Consider the following 13,809-nt stretch of genomic DNA (forward strand, 5'->3'; position numbering starts at 1 on the left):
TAGCAATTTTACATTTTTTAGAGGGGCATTTTCCCCAAATATTTTGGTCAACTTCAGAATTTTATAACCTCAGGAGCGTTTCACTTGAATAGATATGAACTAGCATTTGTTTTAGTGTTCATACAGCAGAGAGTAGGGTAAAACTTTCACATTATTTCTTCTTCCCAAACCAATTTATTGAGAGAATATAGCCTATCCACACCTTTTTCTTAAAGTGACAGTCAGTGATAAATGTATTTTTTTACAAATATAATCGTAGATCTAGTAATCACTAATTCTTTTAAATGGCTGTAGTCTCACCTTACAAGAGGCTGCCATGTTTCACCGCCATCCTCCTACTACGGATGCCCAAAGGACAACTTCGAGTGTCGGACCCAATGGGTCGACCACCGCTTACCTTCCACAGCTGGGGCCTGCAGTTGGTCGTCGCTGAGTATTGTGATTCGTGCTCCTGTCGCTTGTCACCTTCTGTTTTGCTTTCGCAAGATTTACTAGCTTCTTTTTTTTTCTTTTTTTTTACTAGCTTCTCCCGCTAGCCGCTCTTGTTAGCCACTCCAGCCTATGGCTCTGATTAACTCCTGCTAGCTTGTTAGCTGCTCCGGCTAAATCCGGCTCGCTCGGTATTTCAGCGTGGCTCGCCAGGCTTCACACCAGTTGCCAAGTCGCCGTCGCTCGCCGAGATACTCGTTTGCTCACAGAACCGGAGTGTGGTCCCTCTGGGCCACATTGGTCGTGCCTCATTTTACAGAAGGCTGACATGTTTCGCCGCCATCTTTCTGTTATCGATAGATGGAGACAAACTTAGTGAACGTAGTAATTGGTGCTAGGCTAGTAAAGTATGGTCTCTGTGAGGCACCGTAGTTAGCGTGCTTCATAATGCATGCGTTTTGAAATTAGGTTGTTGGGTTCTATTAGTTCACCATTAGTTGGCAAAAATTCATATACACAGTCTCTTTAATATGAACTATGTGTTATAGCATGAAATAGTGAACTATGATAAAAGAGAATTGAGCCAAAACTTTTGGGGTGTGAATTTGTGTGTCGATTTGCCTTATTTTGCTCACTATATTTAATAACTTAAAGCCACCCCTCAAACACAAATGCACACAAACACACACACTTTGTAAAGGGGATGTGGTTGGAACAGTGAAATCAATTATACATAGCTTGGTAATTACAGTGAGGAATTAAAACATGTGATGTCAGCATTCTACTATTCTTTTACTGTCCATCTAAAAACTGTTTGCCTTTCAGTCTTTGAGTCTCTTAAAGCTCCATCCAGCCCACAATGATGTTCACCCTCCTAATATGAGCTTGCTCTCCTCAGCCTAAGTGCCCAAGTGTGTATGCAGCATCCTGCATGTGTGTAAATGTGTAGTTGTGCTTGTCAGGTTTTTGTAAAACCATCTCTGTATGTGAGATTACGTATGATGTATACAGTTAATAGGAGAGAGGTTGAAGTGATATGAAGCTTTTAGGGGGGGAAAAAACCCTGAACATCAATAATTATCTTGCTGGCTCAGCTAGAATTATTAATACTATGTACAATGCATTTAACCTTCTCATTATAAACACACAACTAAACTACAGTGGGACCTCGCAAGAATAGAATATAATCTATTCCAATAAATGTCATCATCAAAATAATCTGTTAGAGGTCAAACTGACACCATTGTTTAGTAAGATAAGCACAGTTATTCTTAACTTTAATGATGAACTACAGTGGTAATAACATTATCCATTCTACAGTCATGTAACACAAAGGAGAAAAAAAAAGTTATTAATAGAACCTGAAAATATTAGAGCACTTAACCTTAACTGATAACTGATATGAACACTGATAACTCTGACAAAGCTTTTTTACACAGGTAAGCTGTATTTCTTTACATTATCATTATCTAATTTAAATTTACAGTTTGATTTTCTAAAGTCTGGGAGGTGCAAAATGTAGTTTACTTTTGCGTATTTTCTTTGAGAGGTGAGGTCTGTCCCAGCGATAGTTGCCGCTGAGCGATTGCTGGGTTGGTGCTAAACTTCCTTTGACACAGCCAAGTTGGTTGTGAATAGATTTTATTCTGTTTATAAAACACACAAGTGTCAAAGGAATGCCTGTCTCCCGAAATTGTGGCGCATGCCCACAAATGAATATTCAATATTGCGACTCCCAAATATTTAGTGATAAGGAATCACCTGCTCAGGTTGTTACACCTCCTGGGTACACTATAAACATTTTAAATTACTCATTGGAGTGTCAGTCATCAAGCTAACTTTTTGTTGCATTTCCCTTTGAAATTTAAAGGTAGTTCAGTGGCCTAAAATGGACCAGGATGAGACAACAGATAAACAACACTCTCACTTCATAGTTAAATTAGGAATACTAATGCAATATCGGAATTGTTATTTACCTCAATACCAAAAGCCATCGCGATCTTGAATTCAGTAAAGTGGCCAATTCATACATACTGTATGTCCTGAGGTTCTCTACCTTGATATTGTACTTATATATCTTATTTTACCTTTACTCATACCTCTGTTTTTAATATCAATGACAATATCTGTCCTTTTGTGCTCTCTGTCTCCTGTGCTGGTCAGCCAAAGACAGTCTTACACCTCAGTGGACAAAAAATAATTGTATCCAGGTCGCAACGTTAGCAAGCTACGAGAACATTAGCATAGCATTAAAGTCGAGCCGAGGCTTAAATACCATAGCTCACAACAATGTGACATGTAACATGATTTTTTCTTCTTCTCGGTATGAGCACTGCAGTATAGTTAATTAATAAAAAGGAGAAACTATTTTGTGTTTTTTTTTTCTCGTGCCAAGTTATCAAAGTAGTAAGCTATACCTGTACAGTTGAATCAGTAGCCTACTTTTATTTTCCCAGAGTGTTGTTCTTTTTAAACACAGGTTTCTATACTTCTACATGGGTATAGAATGATAGAATGTGAGTTCTCTTGCCTCCTACTTGCAAATAGTGCATGCCAATTAATTTGAATGTGTTCTACTCTGTAACCACTGATGGTGTAGTGGTACACTCACTTGTGTGCAGGCGGCGTGGGTTCAGTTACCACTCAGTGACAGTGTGATGTAAATGCCCTGCAACTGACTAGCAATTAGTTCTCCAGCACCCTGCGACCCTGAACAGAATAAGTGGTGTTGAAAATGGATGAATGGATGGATTTTAAAAAAATTTATGTTTTAACCGTATTTCTTCTTCTTTATTATTCTCTTTAGGTAACACAGGGCAGTTCCTAAGGAGGATCATCTACACTAGTTTCACATTCCTCACCCTGCAGTGCTTCATGCAGATCCCTTTCGCCTACATCACCCCACAGGGTAGAGTAACACAGGAGTGATTTTTTTTCTCTTATCAATATTCCAAAATCACTGCCTGCCAGCATGAAGTGTCCTGACCAGCTTTTGTGCTTCACCCGATGATCTTTTCAACAGTTAGTGGCTACTGGGAGGATTTCCTCTACCATGTGGGCATTGTGAGGTATGAGGTCACATTCAGTGCATTCTTAAAGATCTTACCCGATGTATACATAACATTGAATTCAATGCACCTGGATTGCATACAGCACAACTAGTCTAGGATGCTGGTTGACCTTCAATTTGTCTGGATTAAAAAAAATATATACAATAAGGAATTATTGAATAAGAAATATTCTGTTTTAGAGTCAAACTGTCGCCATCAAAAGACAATTTAACTGTAAACGGTAATGGAAGTAACATTTTAACATTTACTAAAAATAAATTAAAGCACTGAATATTAAACATAGCAATAAAACGCTTAACTTAAGACGTGTCTCACAAATCTAATTTATATATTTTTTAAATTATTATAAATAAAATGCTTCATTTTGATAACATCATAACACTATGATAATAAGGTTACCACACTTATTTCTGGTAACTTTTGTTGTTTAGTCAGATCATGTTGTCCTTCTCTTAATATCCCTAAGTTGTAGAAGATGCTCCTTCTTTTGGAATAATTATTGCAACTACAAAAAAAATAACAATAATTTAAAAAACACATGAAAAACAAAAGGCAAGCCCAAACACTTGCAGAGTTAATCTTTTTGTCAGGTGTATTAGTTTTTATTTTTTCACCCCTAATATTTTGCTTGAATTCCAAATGGTACAACCTCTGACTTGGTTCAGTTTAGAAATTCTACTTAAAAAAAAAAAACTTTCCTTAATGAATAAAATGGACATTCTGGTTATTTCTGTGATTGATCCAAATTAAAATAAATAAATCTTCACTTCTAGATTCAGTTCTGTCGATCCAGGGAACATTGTGCGCCTTCTGGCACCAGACGTGAGCCTCCTAGTCTCCACTCTCTTCATAATAAGACTCTGCAAAAAGCTACTACGAGCTGCACCTCAGGTCAATCTCCACGAAAATGGGATCCCGCCCTCTGACTCTGAGGTAAGGAGTCAGGAAGGTAAAGCGAATCAGAAATCAACATAGAGACATGACTCTGCTTTTTTTGGTTTCTGGCAGGACCTGGAGACCTCCGACACAGAGTCCGATGGAGGGAGCGAATCCTCTGATAGCTCGGATGAGAGCTCTGATGAGAGCACGGTGCCGGTCGAGTCCGTTCCACCTCAGTTTGTTCAGAAGCTGCTGATGTTTGCGGCCGGCTTTAGGCTGCTGTTATCTGCTATCATGAACACAGCAGGGAAAGTGGTTGTCACTTTGCTACTGGGACTGGCAGGTAAAGTGCAGCCGATATACTGTTTGGACAATACAACATAATTGCGACACATTGCTGTTTAAACCTGCCGGATGTGAAATCTGGAAGTGGTCCGTCCCCCTTTGCAGCCATAACAGCTTTTACCATTTGATAATACTTTGAGTTTGGGTGCCAGATTCCTTGCTGCCTCTTTTCTATAATACAGGAAAAAAAAATTGACTATAGCCATAATTATGATAGCTTTGTTGATTTAATGAGCCTAAATTTTACCTCTCAAAGTGCCAAAAACGTACTTTCAGCATTCCAGTACGCTCATCATTGCATGTTTGATCCTTCAAAAATACTGTTCTGCCGCCCTCATTTGTTGAAAACAGTTGAACTCATAAATGTTGGCGTGGCTCCAAAACGAAGCGAAAGAGAAATGTATAGAAAGTTAAAAGACATTAGAGGAGCAGAAAACTCTAATGCCGAATATACACACAAATTATATTCAAAACAATCTAAGATTAATTGATGAGGGGTGTCCCAATACATTTGTCAATAAAGTTACGGTTGTATAAATGCTGTTGCAGATATCGCGTTATTTTCATACTATGTATGTATATGCCCAGGTATCACACTTCCGTCCCTTACCTCTGCTGTATATTTTGGGACTTTCCTCGGACTGGTGTGGTGGTGGGTGATTGGCCGATCGATCAGTCTGCTTCTCTTCAGCTCCCTCTGTGTGATGATGACCATCTTTTGCGGAGGGCACCTTCTAGCACTCTACGTCTACCAGCTGCCGTTGTCCCAGCAGCTTGTGCCGCCTGATGATATCTACGCAAGGTTTCCCGCTATCCAAAAACTACAATCACTGGCTACAGAGAAGAGTACTGTATTGAGATTTCAGTGTTGTATTTTATTTATCCTTTTGGATGTCTGTCCATGTCACAGGTTGTTTGGAATGACAGGAGTGATCCGAACCAACAGTTCTGACCCGTACATGCTTGGTCTACAGCCCAATGTTACCTGGCCTGACTTCATCAACCCATTTGTTCTGCTGCTGCTGTATTACACTCTGGTTACACTGCTGCATAAATGGGTCCATACCACAGAGGAGGTTGGTCAACATTGTGTTTATCTTTGTGCTGCTCGGCTAAATGAAATAAACATTTTTCAACATTTCTAACTCAACAACCTCAAGGAAAAAAATGGGAACGTCATGATAAGATTGTGAGATGGAATTTGTAGAGCACAATTATTATTGACCCGAGTCCATAGTGTAAAAGGGCATTTACAGTACTGTACTGTATACTAATTTCACTGTGCTGCACAACAGAGAAAAGTCAGGGAGAAACAGCAGGAACCAAATTTTGATTTATGAAACACACTAAGGAAATTTGTACAATAATGATTATGAGACGAGAGTGTTTACACTGTCATTTGAATCCCTTTTTTGTTTTTTTTGTTTTTTTACAGCAGCACCATCTGCTTGATAGAGTAGGGCATTGCAGTTCTGTATATTCTGTATATTTGTTCAGGGTCATGAGTGAGTTGAGCATATCCATGCTGACTTTAGGCAAGAGTTGGGGGTCACCCTCGACTCACGTTCATTCCGAGATTAACTGCAATAATTTTGGTATGTAGGAGGAAGTCAGAGTACCTGAAAGCAAAATAGATGCTCCAACTACATGCGACACCGTGATACCGTAATTGAAACACTACATGCTTTTTTTAAGAACAGCACCACCTGTAGAGTAGAGTATGACATGGCATGCTTTTTTTGTTTTAACATTAACGCTTGTGTTTACGTTGTTTGTTTGTTTTTAGGATAATGTTGACGCTGATGAGAGTCCAATCTACACTCCAGATGCTCCGCCAAGCTTCTCCAGAGTTGTATACATCTCAGGAGATAAGCAGGATGTAAACAACATGCATGTTTGTCCTGGTTTAACTACTTTAAATCATGTATTTTGTTTCTGATACTACTTTACCACCGAGCTATCCAATTCGGTTCACTAGGGTTCAGTTACTGTTTACAGCAGTATTGTTGATATTTGTCTTGGTTTATTATCTATACCCTTAAAATTGGAATGAATAATAATTTTAGACACAATCAAATGTTTATCCAGCAGTAATCATTTTTCGCTAGGTGTAATGAATGTTTGTATTCATTAATGTATGTTAAGTTGTATTGTTTATATTATTAGTCTTGTTAGAAATACTACTTAATATGAACTACCGGCAGGTACTAAAGCGTGATTTATGAAAAAAGTGGGAATAATTTACTTTATACTTCTACATAGTCGTTTGAATTATGTCCACAATTTTCTTCTCTTGATGACAAAAAGTTTTTTTCCCCTTTTTTCCCCACATTTCCATCAGTTCTGCTTATCATGTAATTGTCGTTAATTACCCAAAAAAGTTAATTTAGTGTTTTTAGCTTAACATTACAAATGGAGTGGCATTTTTTTTTTTTTTACTCAAAAGTTTACCAAAAGTAATCCTCTTTGGATAAGTTATTTTGGCACTATTTAGACAGAAACATTTACTGTAATGCTGAAACCGTTAAAAGAAATGACCCGGAAAGTGTTTTTTTCTCCCCAATTTCAGCTTTTGAGCAGCACAAAAGAGGAAATGTATCTACCTAATGAGGTGCAGAAATTCAAATTTTAAATTATATTGTTAGCACAAAAAATATTTACGTGGTCAGAATGTTCACCATTTCGTGTCCTCTTTTCAAAGCCAATGATCTCAATGAGGGGCAATTCGTGGCAAGGTGTCTATGGAGAGGATCAAGAAATCCTGTTGGGTGGTGCTGGCTATACCAACTGTTACTCTCTCCCGCATTATGAAGGCGTAAATTCGCCAATGCACGGTACACACAATCAAATATCTCAAAGGGTGTTTTAATTCATTGGCTATCTGCTGCACTGAGTGTTAAAAATACTTGTTAATGTTGTTTTCTGCTTCATTGTTTCTGCTTGCAACAGAAAGCCAAGGTGAAATGGAGAGGACTGATCAGTCCTTGGCGAGTCTGACAGAAACATCTCCTCCCGACTCAGGCCCAAGTGGTTTGGTCATCTTTGGTAGACTGGTCCAAAAACACAGCTATGTCAGCGCCCTCATCATCATGATGGTAGGAAGGCATTGATCAACCATGAATTATAAATAGATTTGTAATTGAGTGGATCTTGAACAAAGCCGTAAGTGCTCCCAAATGTCCAAAGGAGTAAATCCAACAGTTTTTAGTGTTCTAATTATGTCATTAGTGTTCTATACAGTAAGCCTGACCAGGAATTTTAGCAATGGACTCATTGCTAAGGTATGCACAGAAATTAGAGGAGAAATGCTTTCTATTAAACAATATTGAACTATATTTTCTACTATTTTTTTCTCCATGAGACAGAAACGAAACACAAACCAGATTTAAACGATCTTGAGCATTTAATGCCCACCACCCAAAAGTCTACCTTAATATGCCTTGTTTTATTGTGTGAAACAATGTAGAAATTATTCTGCTCCTTTCACTTGTTTCTTGGTGGGATTTAAAGTTGGTAGTGTTTTTTTTATTTATTAAGTCACTGGAGCTTGCTGAAAAGTAATTAAATGTAGCAACCCAATCGCTAAATTAACAATAATCTAACTCTGATTTTCTAAACTAGCTTTTCACTTTTCTAATCATGGTGTTTGTGTAAGCGCTTTGAACTACCGAAGCACCAAAAACAAAAACAAAATCTATTGATTGAAAAAAATCGTCCTGACTAATAAACTCATGTCTGCTCTGAAGATTTGGAGTATCACCTACAACAACTGGCTGACCTTTGCCCTGCTGGTCTGGTCCTGTATCATCTGGATGATGCGAGACCGACGGCGATATGCCATGATGTCCGCCCCCTTTCTGGCCGTGTATGGCACCGTTCTCGTGGTTTTGGGCTTTGTCAGCGGGTTGCGCTTGAGCCGGGCTGAGCTGTACCCTGGTCTGCCTCCGGCTGTCATATCGGACTTTGACCTGAACAGTTATCACCCGGCACCCTGCATCCACTTGGGACCTAAGGTAACATAAAAATCCACGAAAGGAGAGTGGCACTTAGAAGAGTGCAAGTCTTTGCTAAGGCTGAGCAAACCTAAGTCAGATCAGCATTAAATTATACACATTCATACTGTAGGTGCCGATCAATTTTAAGGTTGTTTTACTGTTTTTTTAAGTGTCTTGATGGTCTGGGATCATCTTATCTTTCAGAATTGCTTTTACCCTATATGAACCCCCGCGGGCTCTAAGTTACAGCAACTCTAGATCTGGCAATTTAGCAATTCCTCAAATTAGGACACACTCAGTTGAAGGTTTTGTTCCAGTTTTTTTGTTGCTGTTTTGTTCCAGTTTGTTCTATGGAACAAACTGCCAGAGCACCTCACGGCTACAGAATTCATTTATGTTTTAAAGCAAAGGCTCAGGATCCATCATTTTAATTAAGTTTTTGAGTAATATTTATTTTATTCATTTATCTTAACATTCATTTTATTATATTATGTTGTTATTATAGTGTTTTAACTTTGCAGTATTTTTATAGTTTTAGGTTTGAGATTGTGTCTCCTCGCGTGGATCCTTTTGCCAAGCCATACACCACATGTCAGAGATGTATCAGTGCTACTATGTGCTTATTAGCATTTTCTGGAGGATGTTTGGGGTTTGTAAAACAAACAATTATTATTATATTTTTGGGGGTAATCAGTCAAGGAAGGGGCCACTCAGAATGTGGTCAGGATTCGCAGTTGCCCATCTCTGCCATTGATTTGTATTATGTCAAGAAATTTAAGTTGCTTTTTTTTGTACAAAAATTGCTTCATAAATAATATTTTATAGAATCATAATACCACACATATATGTCAGAATTTTGTTTACATTATTTAGAAATCAAGCATACTGTCTAGATATGCGTACAGTGGTATTAACAAAATAGAAAATATCAACAAAAGTCAGATGTCGTTGTATATGAAACTGTCACAGCGCGATATTCACACTTTACATGTGCAACCAACAAGAAAGTACCGTACAAACAAATTGAAAAGGCATTCAAAATAAATTTGTTTAAAAAAAATCTAACCAAAAAAAAAACTATAATTGAATATTATCTTGTATGTTGTTATATGGTAAATTAATGGAAATGTCATAGATTGGATTCTGTACATTTTTACATAACAGTGCTGGTTTGCTTCATATTGACTAATGACTGGTGAGACTATTGAGCAGGTTTGTGCTTGGTGGATATTTCCTCTAGATTAAATCACAGGATGACAAAGTCAGACAGGATCGCTTTCCTGACGTGTGACAAGACAATGTAGTCAGATAGAGCACAGTCCATGTTTAGTGAAGATAGCGGGACATAACTTACAAATGTTTCAAAGGAACACTCAAGAGAAATATTCTTTAAACAACCACCACTGTATATGCTGCTTTGCTGTATGTATGGTTGTTGTTACTTCTTGCAAGCTATGTACTGTCAAATAATAGGCCTCCAAGATATTATTTAATTTTAACTCTTACAGTAGACAATAAATAATAATATTTAATTATGCGATATTTGTGATATTTGTACAATGAATACAAAGCCAAAAGTATAGTATTGATGGTGATATGTCAATGGAATTATAAATGATATTTAAGGAATTCAAATGATTAAAAATGTTAGCCTAAATAGCAGATAAATACGGCAATAATGTAATCAGTATTCAACTGTCACGTTTGAACACAATTAGTGTGAACTTTTCATCAATTATGTTGCTTCCAAAATGGGTAAAATCCAAATTTTCCTGAACATCTAACAGAAAATATCCCATGAAAACATAACATCATACTGTACATACAGTATATTATGTACAACCTTATTGTATGTACAGGCAAAATTTCAAGTAGCATCGTAACACACTCAAGTGCTTTTATTCAAGTGCAATAAACAGTTAACCATTATTACTATTAAAACAAAGTTAAACAACACACCCTTTCAGATACCAGACAGGGACATATGGAGAAGAAAAAGCAGAAAGGTGCTTCCAGAGTGATATTGTCACTTTGTGGTGTTTTCTAGATGTGTTAATGGGATGTGTGAAGCACATTTACAATACATTAGCCTCTTCTTGGCCATATTCATTTAAATATGTAATAGCATTTACTTGTCGTAATTGTATTGCTCACTTTTTTTGCATAGAAATTTCCTTTTCAATTGCTAACTCTGTATTTTTATTGCCCTTTTGTGGCATCTCACACGCACACAAAAAAGCCAAATAAAAAGTCAAGTGCACCTCATGAGTTAATCCGTTCAAAGCTAGTCGAGCAAATTAATTCTGCATGCTTTGTGTTGCTATGTTTGCAGGTTTTCTATAGCTTCAGCTTCTGGCTGATGTTTCGTCAGCAGCTAAAGGAAAGACAGGAACAGAGGTTGAAGGCCAAATCGCTCGATGAAGTCACGGTTATTGAACGTAATTTCATTCTCGTTGTTTGACACAAAGATTTCATATCACTTAACAAATGTAAAAAGTCGGAATCCCTTGTCGTTCTCTCCTTTGTTTTTACCTTTTTCAGCAGAGGAAAACCAGCCGTCGCCAGTTGTGGCCATGCTGATGTCAGGAGTGAAAGCGGTCCTGGTCAAGTACTGGATCCTCTTCTGCTGTTCCATGTTCTTTGTGGTCAGCTTCTCTGGAACGGTACACATGCACCGATAAACAAAAGAACACATGTTAAAGAAATTACTCCATAGCATGGAACTTTAAGGATTATGAGAGATTTAAAGGGGATTTTCGACCCCCCCCAAAAAAAAAAAAATTCTTAACGATATGTTCTATGCAGCCCCGGTAGTCTAAATACGGTTTTATGGTTAATATTGCGTTAGTGGAATATGAGTTAAGCAGCAAAATCCAGCAGTTTTTATCAACGTCAGAAGGCGGCCATGTTGCCACGTGCTATCGAGTGAAAATTACATCACAGTTGCTCAGGTTTTAGGTAACAACCAATCACAGCTCAGCCTCAGAAAACAGGTATAACATATTATTGTCAGGCAATCTTTAAGGTTGACTTCTCCTTTAACATAAATGACACTGTTTTGCTAGATCTGATGCTCTACTGGTGCCTAATAACCTGTCAAAGTGACCACCTCTCGATGATTGGTCAACTTGAACAAATAAATGTCTCAACTTAAATAAATTGCCTCTCGGGAAAAACATGGTGGTCACTAGATGCCTGTAATTATTCTACTGTAAATAAAGATAGAAGCTAGAAACATTGGTATGGGGATACAAAGCACATACAGGGCTTTATTTTTCTAGACAGTGCATCTGCGCTGTGGCGCAAATGCCTGTGGATCCTGATTTACTCTTGAGATGCGGTTGGAAAAAAAAAAAGAGTAATGTCGGACCAATTAATCAGCCGGCCACAATCAAAGCATATCAATTCGTAATTTCACAAGCAATCCTCAGATGAGCAATGCAACTTTTACACGGAATTGCTCTGGATGTCGTTATTTTACATGCAATTTAAAGCTAGTTTGTTAAAAAAAAAAAAAAAAAGCATAGACCAACATAAATCAAAGAAATTGAAAAGGCATTCAAAATAAATTTGTTTAAAAAAAATCTAACAAAAAAAAAACTATAATTGAATATTATCTTGTATGTTGTTATATGGTAAGTTAATGGAAATGTCATAGATTGGACCAACATAAATCAAACACAAACGTGCTGAATAAGGGACACATTCAACTACAGTACACATATGTGTTTACTTCTTTCTACTCCTTTTTTCCCAAACATGTGTATAGGTTATGTTTTTGTTTTATATGATTTTTAATATCTTTGAATAGATTTTTTTCTCTAGTTTTTATGTGTTTGAAACAAAAATTCATATGAAAAGGATTAATGTCCTTATAGCTTCATTAACGGCACCACAAAATGCATTCTATGAACAATATACAGGTATATGCAAAATAGGTAGATATAACACGCCCGGAACTCCTATGGGCAAAGTGTTGCCGTGTTTCATTTGCATTCGTGTTATTTTTTAAGGCAATATATTTAAAGTTGTGCCCCGCAATTTAGGGCTGGCTCGCAAATAGCGAAAATCTACATGTAATTGACATAAAAAAATTGTTTTATTATATACAATGATTTTACCGATCCGGCCCACTTGGTAATATATTTTCCTCCATGTGGCCCCTGAGCTAATATGAGTTTGACACTCCTGATTTAAACCTTATATAGGAGCCACTCCCACAGTGGTACAGCCCTCCATTTTGCAGATTAGCCAGCCTACACACTGAAATTACCAACATCGGGTTTAACCCACCTCTGCGCAGTGCTACGCTGGTCATGAAAATAGATCCCGCAGTGTTTCAACTTGTGGTAACAGTTGTGTAGAATGTGATGTGATAGAATGTAATGATGTAAATGTACTAATCTTGATTTTGTATCACTTGCTTAGGTGGTTGTCTACAAGATTCTTTATATTGTTCTCTTCCTCTCCTTCGTCGTTCTGTACCAGGTCTGTGATCCAACCCCTAATGTGTTATTTTGGTTGCTCTGGTTACCTAAGTAAGAGTCAAAATCATAGCGTGAAACTTATATCTGAGTAATCTTTAGAAGGTCTCAGCTTTTCAGGAGGTCTTCTAAGGTATCTAAGCCCAGGCAGGGCACAAACACACTCAAAGTGGCCTTCTCTATTGATTTCAAGTCAGAAATGCACACACATCCATTTTTTGCTCTCATTTTCCTGGTTTTCCTCGCCCCTCTTGTGTTTCTGCTGACCTTTCAAATGCATGCTGCTCACTTAGCACACAAAGCCTAATGGCTGCATAGGTGGCGGGTACAAGACAACATTAATTCTCTATTTGGATATCGTCAGCAACCCTGTGGTCTATTTGCATTCAGGAGTAAGGATGTGAGTTCCTTGGTAGATTAACAGAAAAGATAGTGATCAATTATTGATTGGCTGACAATTTTGGGAATGAATTTACTACGTTTCTTCTTAATCAAATTAACAGACCTGCTATGAAAAAGTAAATAATAAAAGTTGCCAACTGATTCTTGTTGCAAAGCTTTCAACGTAGAAATGAAATGAATAAGAAGAAAACATTGGACTAATCT

General features: G+C 37.5%; 1 protein-coding gene across 7 annotated transcripts in view; it reads left to right on the forward strand.

The window, feature by feature from the left end:
• LOC144058787 (piezo-type mechanosensitive ion channel component 2) overlaps positions 1-13,809 on the forward strand; it is a 48,969-nt gene that overhangs the window by 6,408 nt on the left and 28,752 nt on the right. For 5 of the 7 annotated variants that reach the window (XM_077577348.1, XM_077577357.1, XM_077577313.1 and 2 more), the window contains 14 exons: positions 3,236-3,337; positions 3,452-3,497; positions 4,274-4,433; positions 4,509-4,722; positions 5,313-5,526; positions 5,635-5,800; positions 6,511-6,618; positions 7,294-7,335; positions 7,426-7,558; positions 7,674-7,819; positions 8,471-8,737; positions 11,052-11,157; positions 11,261-11,382; positions 13,148-13,207. In XM_077577348.1, coding sequence (XP_077433474.1) covers positions 3,236-3,337; positions 3,452-3,497; positions 4,274-4,433; positions 4,509-4,722; positions 5,313-5,526; positions 5,635-5,800; positions 6,511-6,618; positions 7,294-7,335; positions 7,426-7,558; positions 7,674-7,819; positions 8,471-8,737; positions 11,052-11,157; positions 11,261-11,382; positions 13,148-13,207 — 1,886 coding nt within the window. The remainder of the gene's footprint in view (positions 1-3,235; positions 3,338-3,451; positions 3,498-4,273; positions 4,434-4,508; positions 4,723-5,312; positions 5,527-5,634; positions 5,801-6,510; positions 6,619-7,293; positions 7,336-7,425; positions 7,559-7,673; positions 7,820-8,470; positions 8,738-11,051; positions 11,158-11,260; positions 11,383-13,147; positions 13,208-13,809) is intronic. The other 2 variants (XM_077577339.1, XM_077577365.1) reach the window with 1 other exon arrangement.

This window comes from Vanacampus margaritifer, chromosome 1 (assembly GCF_051991255.1).
Source record: "Vanacampus margaritifer isolate UIUO_Vmar chromosome 1, RoL_Vmar_1.0, whole genome shotgun sequence".
Lineage (NCBI taxonomy): Eukaryota > Metazoa > Chordata > Actinopteri > Syngnathiformes > Syngnathidae > Vanacampus > Vanacampus margaritifer.